Source organism: Bufo gargarizans, chromosome 2 (genome assembly GCF_014858855.1).
Source record: "Bufo gargarizans isolate SCDJY-AF-19 chromosome 2, ASM1485885v1, whole genome shotgun sequence".
Lineage (NCBI taxonomy): Eukaryota > Metazoa > Chordata > Amphibia > Anura > Bufonidae > Bufo > Bufo gargarizans.
Window position 1 is genome coordinate 188,587,103 of NC_058081.1, and position 21,867 is coordinate 188,608,969.

Consider the following 21,867-nt stretch of genomic DNA (forward strand, 5'->3'; position numbering starts at 1 on the left):
GGCTGTGGGCCAGGGAAGATATGAGAGATGAGAAGTAGGCCTGCTTTGCATCAGCGAGGGAGGATTTGAATATGAGGAGTGATTGCTTGTATGCGGTGAAGTGATCCTTAGAATGGGATTTCTTCCATAGCCGCTCGGCAACCCTGGAAGCTTGTCTGAGCAGCAGAAGAGGCCAATGAAGAGAAGATGAGTACCTTGTGGTCAGATAGGGGGAGAGGCGAATTAGACAGGTTAGATAGGGAGCAAAGGCGGGTAAAGATAAGATCCAGAGTGTTACCATCTCTGTCGGTGGGAGCTGAAGACCACTGTAAGAGGCCGAAGGAGGAAGAGAGTGATATGAGTTTAGAGGCGGCTGAGTGGCAGGTGTCCATAGGGATGTTGAAGTCGCCCATGATGATAGTGGGGATGTCGGCAGAAAGAAAGTGTAGTAGCCAGGTGTTAAAGTGGTCAAAAAGATGGTGGCTGGGCCTGGAGGGCGGTAAATGACAGCTACTTGAAGGTTGGAGGGAGAGTAGTTACGAACAGAGTGTACTTCAAATGAGGTGAGCGTAATGGAGGGTGGCAGTGGAGTTGGGCTGTAGGAGCATGTGTCTGATAGGAGAAGACCAACTCCCCCACCATGTTTGCAGCCGGGGTGGGGATGTGAGTGAAATGAAATCCACTATATGAGAGTGCAGCAGGGGAGGAGGTGTCAGAGGGTGTCTGCAATGTTTCGGTGAGACCCAGAAAGGAACGTTTTTGAGAGATGAAGAGATCATGAATGTAGGACAGTTTGTTACAGACAGAGCGTGCATTCCATAATGCTTCTGTAAGAGTAACTGTAGCGGATTGTATTTAGCCTGGCCTGTTTGGATCATGTAGGACAACATTCGGTTGATTGTATGGCTATGTATTGTAAACTGTAATGTTTACTGTGTTGGATGCATTGCTTTTCTGTGCCTCCTCCCCTCCCCCTTTATTTTTCCTGTCCCATTCTTTTCTCAGCAGGGTGTGGTCTCAGGGACACTGGGAGACCAGTAATCTAGCTGTTCTGTCCCTCCTCCATCTCCCATCAGCCCTTGCTATTGTCTGTCCCCACCCTTCCTTGTACCATGGTCATCTATGTGCCCCATTGTATGTAAATAAGGCTGTTGGGGGGTTTAAAGTGTGTGCCATGTCCAAATAAAGTTAGTTCTGCTCCTGATGCTGTGTGTCGTCCAGTCATTGGGATTGCTGTTGGGATATTATTGGACTATTTTGCCTGCTGGAATTACTACTCTATGGATTTATGATACTTGTTCCTGAGCCTCACTGGGATCTTAGGTGGAGATTGGCTGTGGAATATCAGCTCTCCGCTACATTGGTTGGCAGCGCTGGGATCCAGACTCACAGAGGAACAAGGATTAATGGAGATTGATTACTCCACTTTAAAACGATCCACACTTAAAGATCTTCTGGAAGCAAGAGGTATTTCAGCCAGCAACAAAACAAAGGCAACACTTATCTCTGAAATAATGGCAGAAATCCGAGCAGAGGATGATTCGGTCACTGCACAGAGGGACGAGACAGACGGAACAGAGCAAGCAGAGTTCCAAAGGCACCTCTTATTCAGATTGTCATTTTATGGGGAGAACCCACCAGTGGAAATTATCTCCAAGACAATGACAGAGGTTCAAGCATTTATAACGCGGCAAAGGAGACCACAAACACCAAGCCCAGCAGTGTCTATGGTGCAAGAGGGTAAGCCAAAAATTCCATACCAGGCATTTAAAATGTATGTTGAAGCGGAGGAAGATATAGATGCATTCCTCCAAGACTTTGAAAGACTATGCACGTTACATAAAATACATATGGAAGATTGGGTACCCATCTTAGCAGGACGGTTAACTGGGAGGGCAGCTGAAGCCTACCGTACGATACCAGATACGGAAATTAGGAATTACAGCCGTGTCAAAGAGGTTATCCTGGCCCGATATGCTATGACACCAGAGGCATACCGGAGACGGTTCAGGGAATTGGAAAAAGCTGAAAAAGACTCGCATGCAGAATGGGCTTGCCGTTTACAAAGGGCAGCCCTCGGATGGGTACAGGCGAACCAGGCACAGTCCATGGAGGACCTATTACAAATGCTGCTGCTAGAACAGTTCTATGATGGGATACCCGCAGACCTGCAGGAATGGGTGAGAGACCGTAACCCCACGTCTATCACAGAAGCAGCTAAAAAGGCTGATGACTATTTGGATGCCCGCAGGCAGCACAAGCTTGTGGGTGTTAAACCAGCTGTGCGACCTCTAGGGGGAAACCAATTTTCAGCTAGCACCAACACACCACTGAGACCGCTACCCCCACCAGCTCCTACAGTGGCTCAACCGAGGTTTCGCCCACCCTCCTCTGTGCAATGCCACCAGTGCCAGAGGTGGGGACACTACAAGCGGAAATGCCCGGAGCTTAGAGACCGATCCACCTGGATTCGACCAGGACCACCACCGAGAGCAGCAGCACACCACTATCAGGAGGAGACACCCACCGCTTATGGCTCTGCAGTTCCAGTCACCACTATAGAACAGTGGGAAGTACTCCACGAAGCCAACCCACTACAAGCACAGGCGGATAATCGGCAGCACCACAGGCAAACAGTATACCTGGAGGGGAAACCTTTGCAGGGACTCAGAGATTCGGGAGCAACCATAACCTTGGTCCAAAGCCACTTGGTCGCGGACAAAGCTAAAACCAATAAGACTGTGGCTGTCAGGGTTGCTGGGGGAGCCGTATATCGGCTGAATACAGCAAGGGTTCATTTGCATTGGGGTGCGGGGTCAGGGACTGTGGAGGTGGGGTTGATGCCCCAATTACCCGCAGAGGTGATACTGGGAAATGACCTGGGAAAGCTCACATCTGCATTTGAGCCACAAACCACAACCACTGAGGAAGCACATCCAGTGGTCACCAGGCAACAGGCCCGCACCCAGGACTACAACACACTGCCGGAGGTCCAGGTAAGACAACCTTCCCCTTCCCTAGACTGTGTCCCTTGGGCCCCTCCTGACGAATTTGCGGCAGAGGTGATCACTGACCCTACTCTACAGGTATATAGAGACAAAGTCACCTCTGACCAACCGGGGGCGGAGGGGGAAAGATTTGTATGGGATAGGCAGCTATTATACAGGGAGTCAGACAAGCAGGTAGCTGGGTCAGACCCGATCGTTATGAGACAGCTAGTTGTACCACAGAGGTACCGAGCCGAACTGCTCCGGATAGCGCACGATATTCCGTTATCCGGACATTTGGGGGTCAGTCGTACTAGATATCGGCTGACCCAAAGTTTCTTTTGGCCAGGAATTAGCCAGGGAGTACGCAAATATTGCAGCACCTGTGATACGTGCCAGAGGGTAGGGAAGAGGGGGGACCGGCGGAAAGCAAAGTTACACCCGCTACCTATAATTGAGGAACCGTTCCATAGAATAGCCGTAGATATAGTAGGTCCCCTCCGGAAACCTATTCCCTCTGGCAAGAGGTATATTTTGACGGTGGTGGATTACGCCACTCGCTACCCAGAGGCCGTAGCCTTGACAAACATCCACGCAGAAACCGTGGCAGAGGCCCTGATGCAGATTTTCTCCCGGATGGGATTACCCAGGGAGATCATCTCGGATCAGGGTACTCAATTCACTGCAGAGGTCACCCAGCACCTCTGGAAATTTTGCAAAATCAGACCTATAATCAGTGCCCCCTACCATCCTCAGACCAACGGGCTCTGCGAGCGGTTCAATGGCACCTTAAAACAAATGCTCCGAACCTTTGCTGAGACCCACCGAGACTGGGAACGATTCCTGCCTCACCTCCTCTTTGCTTACCGGGAGGTGCCGCAGGAATCCACAGGATTCTCCCCATTCGAATTGTTGTTCGGGAGGAGAGTAAGGGGACCGCTGGACTTAATTAGGGAGCATTGGGAGGGAGACAGGAGCGCAGACGGCACCCCCATTGTACCATATGTGTTGGCGCTCCGAGATCGCTTGGAAGCTCTAACCAAGACGGTAAAGGAAAACCTCCAGGCGGCTCAGACGCGCCAGCGCACATGGTACGATCGGGGCGCCAGGGACCGTAGCTTCCAGGTTGGGCAGAAAGTTTTAATTTTGAAACCTGTCCGACATGATAAGTTACAGGCCGCCTGGCAAGGCCCTTATAAAGTAGTGGAACAGAGATGTGACACCACTTATATAATTGGCCCCTGCGCAGGGACCGGAGGGCGACGAATGCTCCATGTGAACATGATGAAGCCCTACCAGGAACGCTCAGAAGAGGTGACCGCTATTTGTGCACCCAGCTCTGAAGAGTTTGACAGTCTTCCCCTGCCGGATCTACTGGGGGACGGTCAGCTGTCTGGGGATTTAGGAGAAGTTGTACTGGGGGACCGGCTGAGCCCACAGGAACGTACCGAGGTACAACAGCTGCTAAGAGAGAAGCAGGAGACCTTCTCCAATGTGCCTGGGTACACTCCTCTGGCCACTCACAGAGTAGAAACCCCAGGGCAACTACCCATGCGCCAGACCCCATACCGCATCCCTGAAGCGGTGCGAGAGAATATGCGTAAGGAGATCGACGAGATGCTCCAGCTAGGGGTGATTGAGCCCTCAGACAGCCCATGGGCATCTCCGGTAGTCCTCTTACCAAAGCGGGACAATACAACCCGCTTCTGCGTAGACTACCGGAGGTTGAATGAAAAGACTGTATCAGACGCTTATCCGATGCCCAGGATAGATGAACTGCTAGACCGGATGGCCAGAGGCCAATACCTCACTACTATTGATCTGTGCAAGGGGTACTGGCAGATACCCCTGGCTCCGGACGCCATCCCTAAGTCAGCCTTTGTCACCCCATTCGGCCTATACCACTTTAAGGTTATGCCATTTGGGATGAAAAACGCTCCGGCTACGTTCCAGCGGATGGTGGACCGACTTCTAGATGGGTTCCAGGACTACACCTGTGCCTACCTCGACGATATTGCAATTTTTAGCAATACCTGGCAGGAGCACTTAACCCATATAGGAGCGGTTCTAGACAGGATTAGGGAGGCCGGTTTGACGTTGAAACCGGCCAAATGCAGTATAGGAATGGCCGAGGTGCAGTACCTGGGCCATCGAGTGGGTTGTGGGAAACAGAAGCCAGAACCAGCCAAAGTAGAGGCTGTAGCCCAATGGCCTACCCCTAGGACTAAGACTCAGGTGTTGGCATTTCTAGGGACCGCAGGATATTACAGAAAGTTTGTCCCCAATTATAGCGCCCTGGCCAAACCCCTTACTGACCTGACCCGTAAGAACCTTCCCCGCCAAGTAACCTGGACCCCGGAGTGTGAGCAGGCCTTCCAACATCTGAAAAATGCACTTATTAATGCCCCTGTCTTGGCAGCTCCCAATCCAACTAAACGTTTTCTTGTTCACACCGATGCTTCTATGTTTGGATTGGGGGCAGTGCTGAGCCAAGTTGGGGCCGATGGCGGAGAACACCCTGTGGCTTACATCAGTCGCAAACTGTTACCCAGAGAAGTAAGCTACGCCGCCATCGAGAAGGAATGCCTGGCTGTGGTGTGGGCCCTAAAGAAGTTACAGCCGTATTTATATGGACAGGCTTTTTCCCTGCTCACGGATCACAACCCGTTAGTATGGCTGAACCGGGTGGCTGGGGACAATGCCAGGCTGCTGCGCTGGAGTTTGGCGCTGCAGCCTTTTGACTTTAATATTCAGTACCGCCCGGGCAAACAAAATGGAAACGCTGACGGGTTGTCGAGACAAACTGATTTGGAGAAATGATCCGTGAGCACCCCGGACATCCCCAAGCCGATCCGTGCTGGATCAGACTGTGTATGCCGGCTTGTGGGCAAGGGGGAGCAGTGTAGCGGATTGTATTTAGCCTGGCCTGTTTGGATCATGTAGGACGACATTCGGTTGATTGTATGGCTATGTATTGTAAACTGTAATGTTTACTGTGTTGGATGCATTGCTTTTCTGTGCCTCCTCCCCTCCCCCTTTATTTTTCCTGTCCCATTCTTTTCTCAGCAGGGTGTGGTCTCAGGGACACTGGGAGACCAGTAATCTAGCTGTTCTGTCCCTCCTCCATCTCCCATCAGCCCTTGCTATTGTCTGTCCCCACCCTTCCTTGTACCATGGTCATCTATGTGCCCCATTGTATGTAAATAAGGCTGTTGGGGGGTTTAAAGTGTGTGCCATGTCCAAATAAAGTTAGTTCTGCTCCTGATGCTGTGTGTCGTCCAGTCATTGGGATTGCTGTTGGGATATTATTGGACTATTTTGCCTGCTGGAATTACTACTCTATGGATTTATGATACTTGTTCCTGAGCCTCACTGGGATCTTAGGTGGAGATTGGCTGTGGAATATCAGCTCTCCGCTACAGTAACCAAAGGAGCAGGGGTCAGAGGAAAGGTTGTTAGGTTTAAGGGGTTGCATAAATTTGTAGAAGATTTGTACTGGGACATGGAGGTGATAATGGGGATTTGTTGAGGGGGGCCTGGATTTGGAGAGATAATCATCAGCAATAAGGAGAAGCAGAAAAAGTGTTAGTAGGTGAGAAAAAGAGAGGGGGTGAGGTATCTGTGCGTTTGGTAAGGAAGTGTTTTACGTTGCCAAACAGGTTTGTGCAAACGGTCAGATGAGTAGGTAAGATGGAGGCAGAGATTAATAGTTCCTTGCTGGGTGAATGGATGTGAGGGTATTTCAGGAGGTTGTGGAAAAGTGGGAAGAGTAAGATGAAAAAGTGAAACATTGTTTGCATTAACTATTTCTGTAATTACCTGTGGTATAAATTGGTATGTGCACTTAAAGAGTTGCACTTGAAAGATGTTGTATTGAAAAGACCTAAGGACTAAGATTTATACCACTCCGAGTTCAATCAGGTGTGAACAGAAGGGGAGGGGGCTACATATGGCCTAATCAAGGGAGGACCAGATACAGGGGTGAAAGTCAATGTAAACAAATACTCCAGCAGGGAAAAATACATTAATGGTCCAATGTAGACATACCAGGGAATGAGGAGCAATGAGGTGTGAAAAATAAAAAACTGTGGAAAAGCTGGGTGCAGCAGTTAGCTTCAATGTAGACATACCAGGGAATGAGAATGAGAGATGAGAGGTGTTGAAAATATCAGATTTATTGGAACAACCCCTGACCTCAGGCACCATTTTCAGGTACCAACAAGGAACTGCAGGCCCCCTATCCAATCTTACTGGACAGCTTTATACACTGCAACTTCTCACGTCGTCCTCTAGGATAAATCCGTCAACCTGCTCCACCTTCAGAGACAGGGACCAGACAAGCCAGTCAGAAATCTCTAGACTTTTAGCTTGGCTCAGGGGAAGCAGGGTCAGACCCCTCCTAGATTCAGCTCATCTCAGCCACTTACACATTCGTGCATTCATACGCCTAGAGACAGTTTTGCACATATAGTTGAAATTAAGAGAAACATTCACCAGAACACGGTGTAGGCGCCACGTTCACATACCACACTGAAGAACAGCGAGCAGAGCTCAGGAGACAGGCAGTAACACAATGGGTTACTTAACTGGGTCTTCTTGGGTCCTAGTCTCTGTATCGGGGTCTGCAGCTAAGAGCGTTTTTGTGGTGCCCCCATTCTCCACCAGGAAATCTTGTGGCAGACCATGGGTCAGTCACATGAGGATCGATGCCACGTGTTCAGGTGAATGACTTTGACGAAGAAAATGACAGACGTCAGCGCATAGTTCAAAACAAAAAGTGAGTCTCCTGGGCCCTTTATTTATACCCCATTCCAAGGGTGTAACCCCTTAAAGGGAACCTGTCACCGGGATTTTGGGTATAGAGCTGAGGACATGGGATGCTAGATGGCCGCTAGCACATCCGCAATACCCAGTCCCCATAGCTCTGTGTGCTTTTATTGTGTCAAAAAACTGATTTGATACATATGCAAATTAACCTGAGATGAGTCCTGTCCCTGACTCATCTCACGTACAGGACTCATCTCAGGTTAATTTGCATATGTATCAAATCGTTTTTTTGACACAATAAAAGCACACAGAGCTATGGGGACTGGGTATTCCCGAAGTGCTAGCGGCCATCTAGCAACCCATGTCCTCAGCTCTATACCCAAAGTCCCAGTGACAGGTTCCCTTTAAAGTATTGACACGACTGGTTCACAAAATACTTCTTATTGGTCAGAGCTGAATTAGGGCTGAAACGATTCAATCAAGTAATCGAGTAATTAGACACAAAAATCCTCAATGAAAATTTTTTGCTTCGAAGATTCATTTGTGTCACGTAACTACGGAGCAGGAGTGAAGTGCTTGCTATTACTCCTGCTCCGTGGTCACCTGCTAGCCTGCAATACTCACCTTTCCAGCAGGGGGCCTCCGGATACTCCACAGCACATTCATGGTCCCGGCGCTGCACTACTGACGTACACACGCCGTGACCCGACACGCTGTGTGACGTCAGACACAGAGCAGCGCGGAACAATGGGAGTGTTGGTGGCGCCCCTGCTGGAAAGGCAAGTTGGTGCAACTAAGGCTGGGCGCCTGGAGTGCACTGCGTCATAGCAACCAATGACGCTGTGTACTCCGGGTGACAGAGGGAGCGGGTGGGAGAGCTGCTGGCACTGGGGGATAGTGGAGCCGATGGCACTGGGGGGAACTGAAGCACTTGGGCTAATCACACAGGGGGGCAACGAAGGGTGTTGGGGACTGTTGGCAGGGGGTCTGATGAGTTTTAATAAAGTAAAACAGTCTATGAATTAATTTTTTCTTATTAGAATACTCGATTAATCGTAAAAATAATCGATAGAATACTCCATTTCTAAAATAATTGTTTACTGCAGCCCTAAACTGAATCCATCTATTGATTGGTTAGTATTCTATATTCTACTAACGGGTTATTGCGGAGACCATTTTTTCCTTTAGCAAGAAATGCATATTGGCTACTTAGCGCTTACAAACCTCATCTTATCTCAACACACATGGCTAACCTCTTTAGTTTTTAGCTTACACATCATTTTCTTATGGTGCACACATAAATTAAACAGTATTTTTATAATATCCAGTTTTCAGGAAAGCTGGATGATTTCCTTAACAGTACCAAATATTAATTTAATGTATGTAAACCATGTTGATGCACCTTGATGTACTATTATGTCAATGCGGATGCACAGATCCTGCCAAGTCAACTTTCACACTTGCGGCTGAGTGATCTGGCAAGCAGATCCGTCGCCGGAACTGCCAAAACGTATGCCAACTGATGGCATTAGTAAGACTGATCAGGATCCTGATCATTTTTAAAAATGCCTGATCAGTCAAAAAAAAAATGCATTGAAATGCCAGATCCGTCTTTCCGGTGTCATTCCACCTTTTTTTCAGTCTGCGCATGCAAAGGACCGGAAGGACGGATCCGGCACTAATACATGCCTATGGAAAAAAATGCCGGATCTGGCATTCAGGCAAGTCTTCAGTTTTTTTCACCGGAGATAAAACCGTAGCATGCTGCAGTTTTCTCTTTGGCCTGATCAGTCAAAATAACTGAACTGAAGACATCCTGAATGGATTACTCTCCATTCAGAATGCATAGGGATATACCTGATCAGTTATTTTCCGGCATTGAGCCCTTTTGACGGAACTCAGTGCCGGAAAAGAAAAACACTAGTGTGAACGTACCCTAACCAAGCCAACGGAATGATCTGTATTCAGTTGAATAGTCGTTTTCCCAAACTATATTGTGTGGGAAATAGAAAAAAAGCTCACAATAAGGTAGTATGTCCCAGATAATGAGACTATAAACAGAGCAAATAGAGGTTCACCTTGTAGGGTTTTGATAGAATAGGCACAACCCTATTGTAGACTTTTATATGGATCTATATTGAAACGCTGGGTATGCTGCCACAGTATGAACCCTTCAGAACGAGATGCCCAATCTTAAGTCATGTGCAACTGGAACACTGCTAGGCGCAAACAACTCCGGCCAGGACAGATAAAGAACAAATCAACTCTTTATCTTGCCTCAAGGGGAAAAAAAAGCGTTTCAGGGATGCTAAGGTCCCCTTCGTCAGGTTACAAAGCTTGATATTGAGTAACAGGGTGATTACAGGTATATATACACCAAAAAAAAAGTAAAAAAAAAAAAAACCTATCTGGGGGCTCTCCCAGCATAATAGGAACACCCACAGGTGTCTTCACATTTGCATTTGACATTTTATAGGTTAGCAAGGAAAAATTAGCAACGGGCCACGTGGGCACGCTCCCTGCGATCACGTGACCCAAAAGAAAGAGGAGAAATACGGGACAAATGTCCCACTACATTTACATAGATTTATGATTATTTTTTAGGTTTAGCACTAGCGTTTACACTATAGTCCATGATCCTACCCCAGTGATTATCTTTAATATTTTTTTTTGCTAACCTATAAAATGTATTGTCAAATGCAAATGTGAAGACACCTGTGGGCTTTTTAGATGCGTCTTTTTGGCATTTGTTTGTGTGTGTCTGTATATATGTATATACTGTAATCACCCTGTTACTCATTATCAAGCTTTGTAACCTGACGAAGGGGTCCTTGGCATCCCTGAAACGCGTAGTTTTTTCCTTGACTCATCCTATTTCATAAAAAGAAGAATTGATTTGTTCTTCATCTGTCCTGGCAGGAGTTCTTTGCGCCTAGCAGTGTTCCAGTTGCACATGACTTAAGATTGGGCATCTCGTTCTGAAGGGTTCATACTGTGGCAGCATACCCGGCGTTTCAATATAGATCCATATAAAAGTCTACAATAGGGTTGTGCCTATTCTATCAAAACCCTACAAGGTGAACCTCTATTTGCTCTGTTTATAGTCTCATTATCTGGGACATACTACCTTATTGTGAGCTTTTTTTCTATTTCCCACACAATATAGTTTGGGAAAACGACTATTCAACTGAATACAGATCATTCCGTTGGCTTGGTTAGGGTACGTTCACACCAGATCCGGCGTTCAGTCAAAGTGTTCCGGATTTTTGGCCGGAGGTAAAAATACAACATGCTACGGTTTTCTGAAAAGCCTGATCAGTAAAAAAGACTGAACTGGATGCATCCTGAACGGATTTGCTCTCCATTTAGAATGGATGGGGATAAAACTGATCAGTTCTTTTCCAGATTTGAGCCCCTAGGACAGAACACAGCGCCGGAAAAGAAAAACGCTACCCTAAACCCCATACACATTACAGACATGGCTGGAAAATATTGAAAAAGTTTATCGATCCATATAAATTCAGACAAGGGTAGGTCCAATTTTATCCTTTAATGCAATATGCACCATTATTTGACCAGGTATATAAATACAATTGTGAAAAAACAACCCTAACCATTAAAACCACATATAGCCCAAAAGAAAAATGAAAAAAATCAATTTTGTTTAAAAAAATTAAAATTATAACAAATGTGAATCTCTAGGTAGGATAAAGGGGTTTTCTGGATTTTGAAAAAATAAAATAGGTAACAGGGAAATAAACAGCATAAAAAAATAATAATAATAAAAAAAAACATTACTCAGCTCAAGCCAATTACTGGCCTTATCATAATGTCATGTACAGCACACAACTGGTGAGATCAAGAATCGCCTGCTGTGATCATACCAACCACGTGACGGGATGGGGATTTAATGAGTAATGATCCTTCTAGCTGATTTTTTTCTAATCCCTGAAAACCCCTTTAAATTGAATGGAGAGTTTATTCAATTCTAGGATTATCCACATTGAGTGTGGCAAGTTAATTTAGATAAGCTTACAGATCACAAGAAGTTGTTCCCAGCAATGAGATTACAGATGCCGTATTTTCTAACACAAGCCACCAAAATGAAAGCAATGAGCTAACCGAATACTATAGCAGTTCCTTCTTTTGGGTTTCTATTTTTAAAGGCACAATCATTGGGCAGAGTCCACTGTTTGGCTGCTTATAGATACTCAGCATCACATATAAAAAACTACAACATAACGTACAATCCATAAAGTTAGTAAGAATAAATTACCCTGATCATAGTGAAATTGGTCTAAAAACTTTATAATGCCACCAACAAATCTAAACTTTAATATCCCACCTTATAAGTTATGTTCTAAATCTTTGCCCGTCTAGAATAAAAAAGCATTGAGCCGGCATGCACAGTGACTTCGCTAGGTCACCACAGTATGCAGTGGCTGACTCAGTCACATGAAATGACATCCCAGTCAATGTAACATGACTGCTTTTCAAACATAGACAGCAGTAGATAATTAGACAGTAAGGCATATTTGAAAACATTATTTTTTTGTTTTTCAGAGTGCTGGTAACATTCCCATTTTTGTAAACTGGTCTCAGAATTGGGTTCTCACACTTACAAGCTACAACTCCATTTTAAAGGGGTTGTCTGGGTTCTAGATAGAGACGTCCAAACTCACCCATAGATTAGCTTCCAAAAGCAGAAAGCTCAGTCTACTGTGTAGGGGCTGTGCCGGGATACTGTAGCTCAGGAACACGGCACGTCACCATACAGTGGGCAGAGCCTTCTGCTTCCAGCTCCATCCACTGGTGTTATTTCTGGTGACTGCTGAAAACATGGTGAAGGCGATATTGATCTGATACTGATGATCTATTCGGAGGATAGGTGATCAATTTTTAAAGAGGACCTGTCACCACAAAATGCAATACAATCTGACAGCACCATGTTATAGAGCAGATTGATTTATAGTTTTATGGGAGTCAGTTCATTTTTCAATTTCATATCTCTGCTTTTTTTCCCCTTCTGTGAATACCTATCGGTACAGGAGGATGGGGTTATCAGCGATTCATAGGTATTCGCAGGAAGTGGAAAAAGCAAAGATATAAAACGTATAAATTATAAGTTTTACGGAATCCATACCAACAAAAATATATATAAATCTGCTCAGCTTCTCCTGCTCTAAAGCATGGTGCTTTCAGATAGAAACATTTTGTGGTAACGGCTCCTTTAAAACCTGGACAACCCTTTTAAAAGAAGTGTGAAATCCTTTTAAAACAGACCCCACTTTTAAAAACTTTTTAAAATTATAGGTCCAATACAGGAAGTTATAATGTACTGTGTATATGCCTAGTGAATGATGGACCGCCCCTCAGAACATGCACTAGGCCCAACAGAGTTCCTTTTATTCACAACTATTTTGTCACATGATTTTCTCTTCTGTGCATATTTACAGCCAAACTCTGTTGGAATATTACTATACTGCAATGCATTGTGGGAGCTCAAATGACTAATGTGGCCATACACCTTATTTAGCCGTTGTGCGATTCTTGACTCCACCATACACATGCCGACTTGGCTTGGGCGAGCATGCAGGGGTTCTCAACAGGGAAAGGAGAATTGGCCACTACGCGATACCTCTGCTAGTGCCTTATCTCCTGTGAGAACACAAGATTGGGCATACTGAAATGCAAAATGCCCGATCCTTCTTTCCCTAGACATCTGCCGTTAAGGGGAGAGTCAGGGCTTGCACATGCATAGAAGTTCAGCTAGTCCCATGAAAAGTGGCAGGTTCGGCCGACATTCACTTAAAAGGGATTCTGCACTTTGTTTAAACTGATGATCTAGCCTCTGGCTAGATCATCAGCATCTGATCGGCGGGGGTCCGACACCCGGGACCCCCGCCTATCAGCTGTTTGAGAAGGCCCAGTGATGTCAAGACTAGTATCAACTCGCCTGGGCGGGGCTAAGCTCCATTCAAGTGAACAGAGCTTAGCCCCGCCCAAGTCATTAATACTAGTCGTAATGTCACTGGGCCAGTGGTAAACAGTGAGAAGGCCACGGCGCTACTGCTTTCTCAAACAGCTGATAGGCAGGGGTCCTGGGTGTCGGACCCCCGCCGATCAGATGCTGATGATCTATCAGTTTAAAAAAAAAACGCAGAACCCCTTTAACACTTCATGCACATTTAAACATTTTGTAATTTTCTACAACGTGGGGTTATGCTTTAATATGACTGGAAATTATAGGCTATGCAACTTTTTCCACATTATCCTCTTCTAACAAAACCAATGACCTATCATCATATAATGCATATGGGAATACTAAAACATGAGGGCATTAAGGCACATTTGCATATCCAAGAGATACTTGTTCTCAGGACAAACTTTTCTATCACAGTACACTGGAATTCAGGATAGTTGGCTAAAACATACATTAAAAGTAACCCTTGAAAGTGGCACGGTGGTTACCGGAAATGTAAAGGAGGCACAATTTTTTCAATAATCCTCACAAAACGAGAATTTTACATAAAAAAATAAAAACAACAAAAAAAGCATTCAAATAAAGATTAAGCTAATCACTATGCACCAGGCCTGCCTGGGCTACAGTGTGACCACTGTTTTAAATGGACCACTTTAACCATCCAGCTGTAGCCAGCCTTTTTCGTAGTCCTGCAGTAGTTCTAAGAAATAGCGAGTGCCAGGCTCACCATCGTACCACACCTCATACTGTGTGTCACGGGGGTTACGAGAACGTTGGTGCACTCGTAGCACTCTGCCAGGGAACCAAACTTCTTGGTCACCATCATCAAACAAGTGTAGGATACGCCTCCCTACTAGATTTGGAAAGCTTTTACTCGTACGTCTACGCCTCCTTTTTGTGTAGTTTAACACTTGGCGCGCTCTGTATTGTTTCTTGTGACAAACTGGACTTTTCTGCAACATATCCTTTTTCTGGGGAGTCTTTGGTTTTTGAGTCTTATACACATGGATGCCGGAGTGTTTCCGAACTCTCTGCAGCTTTAGAATTAAGGCACTTTTAAATTTCCTGGGGGAGGCACCGAGTGGTTCCTTCTTTGACGAATCAGATAATTTGAGCTCCTCTTTTTCTAGACTTCGTGACCGTTTACCTGTGAAAATATATCAAAAGTTAGTCAGCAAAAAAATAAAAATAAAAGGAATACAGTATATGAAAATTATATTATTGCATGCTATAATAAAAGGACAACTGTGCATCTGAAGTAAAGAGAATGTAAAAGGATGAAAATGTGGATAACAATGGGTGCAGGGATAGGCAGCAGCAATGGCATGGTCTTCTCCCTCAGACCCCTTTAAAATGATCGGCTGAACAATTGTTTATAAAGAGACAAGAGTTCAGTCAAGAAACGTGCAAACTGTCAGGTGACTGGATCTTTTATGCAAGCAAAAAAAAAAAAACACTCACATTTGCCCCTGCTGACAATATGCACACTGAGTGCAGACAAATGATCAAACCAACAGTCATGAGGGGGCGGGCGGGGGATGATTGAACACCCAATAGCAGCCCGCAACAGTCACCCACAATGCTACGAAGGCTGGTCTCCGTCACGGACTGATATTGGGATCCCATGCCGGAAGAGCCAGCCGGACAAGCCTAAAGCCAGTGTGAATCGTCTATAAGAGAGCCCGGGCATTGGGGGAAGGGGGTATTTGTACTATTGGATAACACCTTTAAAGGGATCCTGTCACATTGATCATGGTATCTGAGCTACAGGCAGCATGTTTATAGAGCAGAAGGAGCTGAGCAAATTGATATATAGTTTTATGGGATAATTTTATATACATTTAATTTCCTGCTCATTTTAGGCTTTGAAGTCAAGGAGACGGTCCTAGCAGTGATTGACAGCCATCCCTCTATGACTGTGTATACAGAGATAGCTGTCAATCACCAACAGGACAGCCTTTTTTACTTCAAACCCCAGAATGAGCTGAATTTTAAATTAATAAAATCAAGTTTTACTTTTCCCACAAAAATAAATATCAGTCTGTTCAGCTCCTGCTGCCTATAGCTTTCTTTGTATTTTCATGGTGACAGGTTCCCTCTAAATACTGGAACCTAGACAACCCCATCAAAAGGACAAAAGGCTGAATGGTAAGAGATATATAGTAATATACAGGCAAGGACATTCTGTATTAAAAGCTGAAGAATTTATTGAATGAACGTCTGCAAGTCCACGTGTTCTATTATATCTAATGACCATCTGTGAAACTCAGATACTTGGGTCTCATTGTTGCAGCAGTACTTTGCATCAGTATTGGTAAGCCAAGACCAATTTTCATTATTCCACTCTTGGTTCGGTCTTTCAGATATTGATATGCAATACTGACCAAAATACTACTGTGCCAAATGCTATTTTTCAACTGGTGGCCAGAAATATGGGCGAGAAAAATGTTTTCCTTCGATTTAAGAATTATGGCAAAATATTTATAGTTTCCAAGAGAGAATGTGAAGCTGTATAATGAGATCGCACTGTGGCGTTTCTGACCACCCTCATCATTGGGTAGAGGGAGGTGGGTGGCCCCAGCTAAGGATGATAGCAGGGGTAAATACATTTAAAAAAAAAAAGAGCACGTACATTTCTTCAGTACAGCAAGCCTGGTATCTATAGTTAAAATGTATTAAATGCTCAGGGTACATGTAGGAATACGGTAGAAGAGGAAAGCAACGCACTTCAATGTGCAAAAATAGTTTGGCTCTGCTTTTAACTTGGTATAGAGAGGAATGAGCTTCTACTTCATACCTTGTCAAGTAAGCTTTCAGAGCTTGAAAGGGCATGACGTATATTGTTACTGTTTTTTCAAGATGCCGCTGTACTGAAAAGCAAAGTCAACCCTGCTTTTCAATTCGGTTAAAAAAAATAAAAAATATAAAAAATAAAAGTAGGACAGAATAGGATCTGCTGTCCTTAGTTACATCTAAAAAGACTTTTAAACTTCATATTAAGTAGGGACAACCAAAGAATCAGATATGTCGGCTTCTCAAGATGTTAGTCTATAAAGTAGCAAAAAGGACCCACTGAACGCAATGGACGTTTTCATTCATTTCATACAGGTGAAATACAACTACACTAGATTACCTTTGGGGGAAGGGTCATAAGTATATAGCAGGAGAATTCATTTCACCCCACCTACATCTTCTGTTTTGTTTGTAAATGTGCACATTTGGTAAGATTTAATTCATCACCCACTTTATAAAAAGAAAAGTGAATGGACCCTGTGAGCAGTCCCACTTAGGTGACTCAGGATGTACTGTGCCTAGAGAAGATTTATGGTTCTTTTTAAAGTGAATCCAACAATAGTTGTATATAATGCATGTATGTAATATAAAGTGTGCCTCCTAGTTTCTCCCTATGTAGGCAGACAGCCAGTAATCAACATCCTCAGATCAATTAGTCAAAATGACTGAAGACATGATATTCTAGACAACATACACTATATGGATAAAAGTTGTGGAAAACCTACACATTACACCTACAGCTTTTCTAACATCCCATTCTCAATCCATATACATTAATATGGAGTCGGTGCCCTATTTTCAGCTAAAACAGTTTCCAATCTTCTGGGAAGGCTTTCTGCAAGATTCCAGAGTGCAGCTGTGTGAACCATTCGTCCAGAGGAGCATTTGTGGGGTCAGACAGACGTTAGATGAGCACTTGGGTCACAATCTTGTTTTAGTTCATCCCAAAGGTGTTTGAGGAGAGATTGAGGTCAGGGCTCTGTGCAGGCTTGTCAAGTTCTTCCACACCAAACTCATCCAACTATGTCTTTACTCCCCCAACTGCGCCTTTAAGGACCTTGCTTTGTGCATTGGGGCACAGTCAAGCTGGAACAGAAAAGGGCCCTTCACCAACCTGTTCCCACAAAATTGGAACATATCAGAATGTCTTGCTATGCTACAGGGGTTTTCCACCTTTCAACAGAGACCTTTGGAGGGAAGCACTTACCTGCTATCCGCTGTCTGGTTCTGGCTCTTTGTTTGTGGCTCCCAGTCCATACTTATCAACATCCAAGATGGATGGGGTCACGTATGCTGCTGCAGCGGCACATGCGACTCCCATTCATACCCGACATTGTCAAGCAGGCACCGGAGTGGCGCAAACAGAAGTAGCCAGAATAGAGCAGCAAGGAGTAAGTAAGAATGCTTCCCTTTAGGGGTCTGTTGGAGTGGGGGGAGCCACTTGGAGCACCTCAGCTCCTCAACTTTCCACCCTTAGCCAATCCTCCTGCCCTTGACTGACCGGGCCAGGTGCTGTAATGCCACACATGAATTGCTTAATCTTCAGCTGGTGTATGTGTGGGGTATGTAGTTTGCATTTCAGCATCTGGGAAAGCCAAGAAATGTACTGCACATGGGCTGACTGACTATGCATAGGCACATTCAAGGGTATACAGGGCCAGACAAGAGGACTGTGACCATGCCTGCCCGTGCCAGTCAAATAATAGGGGCAGTGTCTAAGGGTGGAGAGTGGAGTAGTTGAGGTGCTCTCAGGGGCTAGAACCCACCCCTCAGTAAACTGAAGCTCTCATTAGCATAATTGATAAAAACAGCATATTATATTTTGCATAAACAGGGCCACGGATTTTAACAAGAAGTATTGTTTTAATGAGCAGGATTGACCCTACTAGGCAGTATGCCTAGTTTTATATGGTTGATCCAAATAAAAGATGTCCTTAATCAATTCTGGAGCCTGTTTTCTTAGATTTCTGGGTTATGTCATTCCTCAGTTGTTCCTATTTCACACAGTCAAGGCCAATGAAGCTGTAAGAATTATGAATAATACGTGTTAGTGTCAAGGTCCAAGAAGTATAAAAGACCGAAAGTACCATTATTATTGTATTTTTCGCCCCATAAGGGAAAAAAAAAAAAAAAAAAGGCATTGCATCTTATGGGGCAAATACTAATGAGCTCCTCTATTATGGAAGTGCTTATTAGTACTCGAGGACCAGGAAGCGGTGAAGGCTCTAAGCACCGCTTCCCGGTCCTCGGCTGTGCTGTGCTGTCACAGTACAGCCGCGGCATAAAGAAGAGCAAGAGCGCGCTGGAAGTGAGGAGCGGCAGCATCTGAAGCAAGAGAGGTAAGTGGATTTTTTATTTTGTAATCAGAGGCTGGGGGCTGCTCAAACATGGCTGGGGGCTGATATGAGGCATGGAAGGTCTCATCTGATGTCTGATTGGGGGGGGTAGATGTCTTTATATTGGGCTCTGATCTAATGTCTTATTAACATTGGGGGTCTGATCTGAGGTCTAATGAAAAATATTTTTTCTTACTGTCCTCTTAAACCGGTGGGTCTTATAGGGCGAAAAATACGGTACATAGAAATGCCAATAATACATCTAGACACATATGTACCAGTAGTATTGTTTCGATCTTTTATACATGCTTGAACTTTTTTTCTAAGAAAAGATGCTTCCAAAATAGATTACTAGAATGGACATTCATGGAGAGCAGACAGATCTTCAAAACTTTGTATTTGTAAAGAAACACAAATGATTTAATAAAATAACAGGTCAGCCAACCAAGAGGAACATGCAGATATACACATAGATGTGTACACAATGGCACACACAAACACTCTTCTACAATCCCCAAGTAGTGTGATTGGCAAAGATCGCATACGTACTTGAGTGTATGCAGCCCAGACTGTGTGCGGGAACCTGGAAGATATAAAGTTTAGGGACATGAGCCCAAAGGGAATAGGAAAGACAGGAAAACCCCTGTGGTCAGTCACAGGGCACACAACTCCAGGCATTTATATTCTTCTTTAGCCAAATGTGTAGGGTTAAGAATGATTGATAGGTCTGTTAGTAATTAAAAGATTGAGATAAAGATTTCATGCAGAAAGTTAAACGCTGGAGTTGTACACCCAGATCCCCTATTACCAAGTGTACCAGAAAGATACAGCAGTGTCATGCAGCGGTCTGCCTGGGAACTATATGGAGGACTAGCCATAGATGTAGATGGAAGCAAGAGCAGACAAGAGACTGAGCGCACGTGAATGAAGGTCACAAATCTATAAGAGCACTAAAGCTAAATTAAACGCCATCTATATGCTACGAGGCTCAAGTAGTGCAAGCAAAATTACATGACCAAGAAAGGTTTACAAATGTTCAAAAAAAAAAAAATGCTATTAAAATTAGTTACACCCCTAATTCCACAAATGTATGGATACAGAGTATTAAAAGAGGCCCTGCCACCTGCACGGACATCTTTTCATTACTCTATTATTCCTGAATTGCCAGCAGTCTGCAATAAAGGTCCAACTAGGCGTTATCAGTTGTGGGTGTGTCCCTTCATAGATTGGCACTATCCACTCAGTGTTTTCAAGGGCAAACTATGCACTGACACGCACCGAACGGGTAACACCCAGCTGGATCTTTCTTGCAGAACGCTGGCAAGGCTTTCATAAACTTCTAATTGGTACAACTGAGGGTTGGCACATGGGGAACAAATCACTTACTAAAACATTCATTGGAAAATTATCTGCAGATGGAAACTTGCGAAAGCAGAAATAAAAGTTGTTTTAGATGTAGCAGGTCCAGTCAAATAAAAATGACTCCCATTTAGTAGATCATGGGTCATGTAATATTCCCACCAACATAAAGCAGTTATACTGAATATTTCTCCACAAAACTACATGTTGTGCTCGGCTTCTCCTGCTCCACAACATGCTGCCTTCTGGCAGGTTATTCTGGCATAAAATGCAGTGAATTGGCAGGACAAACCAGTGCACACATTTGCCGGGTTTCTGACGGATTCTATTATAGTTAATCCAGCAGTAACAGAACAGCCTGCCGTATCTGTAAACGCTAGTCCGCAGTAATGGCTAACCTCTGGCACTCCAGCTGTGGTGAAACTACGACTCCCAGCATGCTCCATTCATTTCTGTTAAGTAAGAAGAACAGCCAAGCAACTGTGCATCTAGTGTGGAACCAGCCTTAGCCTCCATTTACAGTCATCCCCAGAGGAATACGAAATCTGAGGATTTTACAACTGAGGACATAAAGCATATGCTCTGGGGTTCATATTTTGAGACCATTATTTTATTGTTTTTGGAATATCAATTTTCTTTGGAGCCGATCTAAAGTTGCTCTACTCTACAAACCACTGTAATAACCATAGACTATTATTGCAGCCATAGAAGAAGGGCAAAGATATGTGACACATTATGTTCATCAATGCAATACTTTTCTGTGGACATCTTTATCTAGGCCTATCAATAAACCAAACAATAGAGCTGTCACACTGTAATACCCATTCTACACCTGATATTACAATAATATTACCTTGCAGATAACATCCTCCCCACAGGGCAGCAAACCGACATTGGACTGCCTATCAATATATCTATCTACGAAGGCTAATCATTACTGTTAAGTGCTACAGAAGAACAATATTTTGTATTTAAAGGGGTTGTGCCAAGTTTATAAGTTATCCCCTATCCACAGTATGGAGGATAACTAGCCGATCACTGGGGGTCCCGTTCTGATGGAGCAGCAGGTTGTGCATGCACACCACCACCATCCACTCTATGGGAGCGCTGGAGATAGCCAAGTACGGAGCTCAACTATCTATAGCCCTCCCACAGAGAATGAGTAGAGTAGCAGGGCACAAGCTTGACCTGTTGGTTCATCAGATTGATACAACAGGACCCCTGTTCTCAGAATCGGTGGGGGTCTCAGTGTTCAAACCCTAGCAATCAGCAGGTTATACCCTATCCTGTGGTCAAGAGTTTCATTTTCACAAAGTTTGCCGCTTTAGTTTTTATGATGACGATCTGCATTAGCTTTAGATGAATTTCAGCCCTGCCACAAAATGCCCTGCTAACACCATTTCAGAGATCTGCTAGTTAGCTCAGGAGAAAGTGTTAATGAGGAGAAGGCAGCTAATATCACTCTGTCATTCTGACTAAATTGGAATAGCAAATTGGTTCCTTTAAAAGGAGGTGCTTGAAATAGTCTTTTTCTGGTTACCTCCAACAAAACAAGTGCTTTGCATCAAAAGGACTTCATAGGCAAGGATGTTGCTGCTTGTAAGATGGCACCTAAATCAATCAGGTCATCAAGAACTTCAAGAATAGAGATTCAATTGCAATG

The 21,867-nt window shown here is 44.5% G+C and overlaps 1 protein-coding gene across 4 annotated transcripts in view; it reads right to left on the reverse strand.

Annotated features, from left to right (window-relative positions):
- Window positions 1-13,800: 13,800 nt before the first annotated feature.
- C2H15orf39 (chromosome 2 C15orf39 homolog) overlaps window positions 13,801-21,867 on the reverse strand; it is a 28,794-nt gene continuing 20,727 nt past the window's right edge. The window contains exons 3-5 of one of the 4 annotated variants that reach the window (XR_006387814.1): window positions 19,395-19,428; window positions 17,235-18,531; window positions 14,733-14,863 (exon numbers count right to left, since the gene is read on the reverse strand). Coding sequence is in view for 3 of the 4 variants with exons in the window: in XM_044279778.1 (XP_044135713.1) it covers window positions 14,370-14,863 (494 nt within the window). In the remaining variant the exon portion in view is untranslated. Of the gene's footprint in view, window positions 18,532-19,394; window positions 19,429-21,867 lie in introns of all 4 variants that reach the window. The other 3 variants (XM_044279779.1, XM_044279780.1, XM_044279778.1) reach the window with 3 other exon arrangements.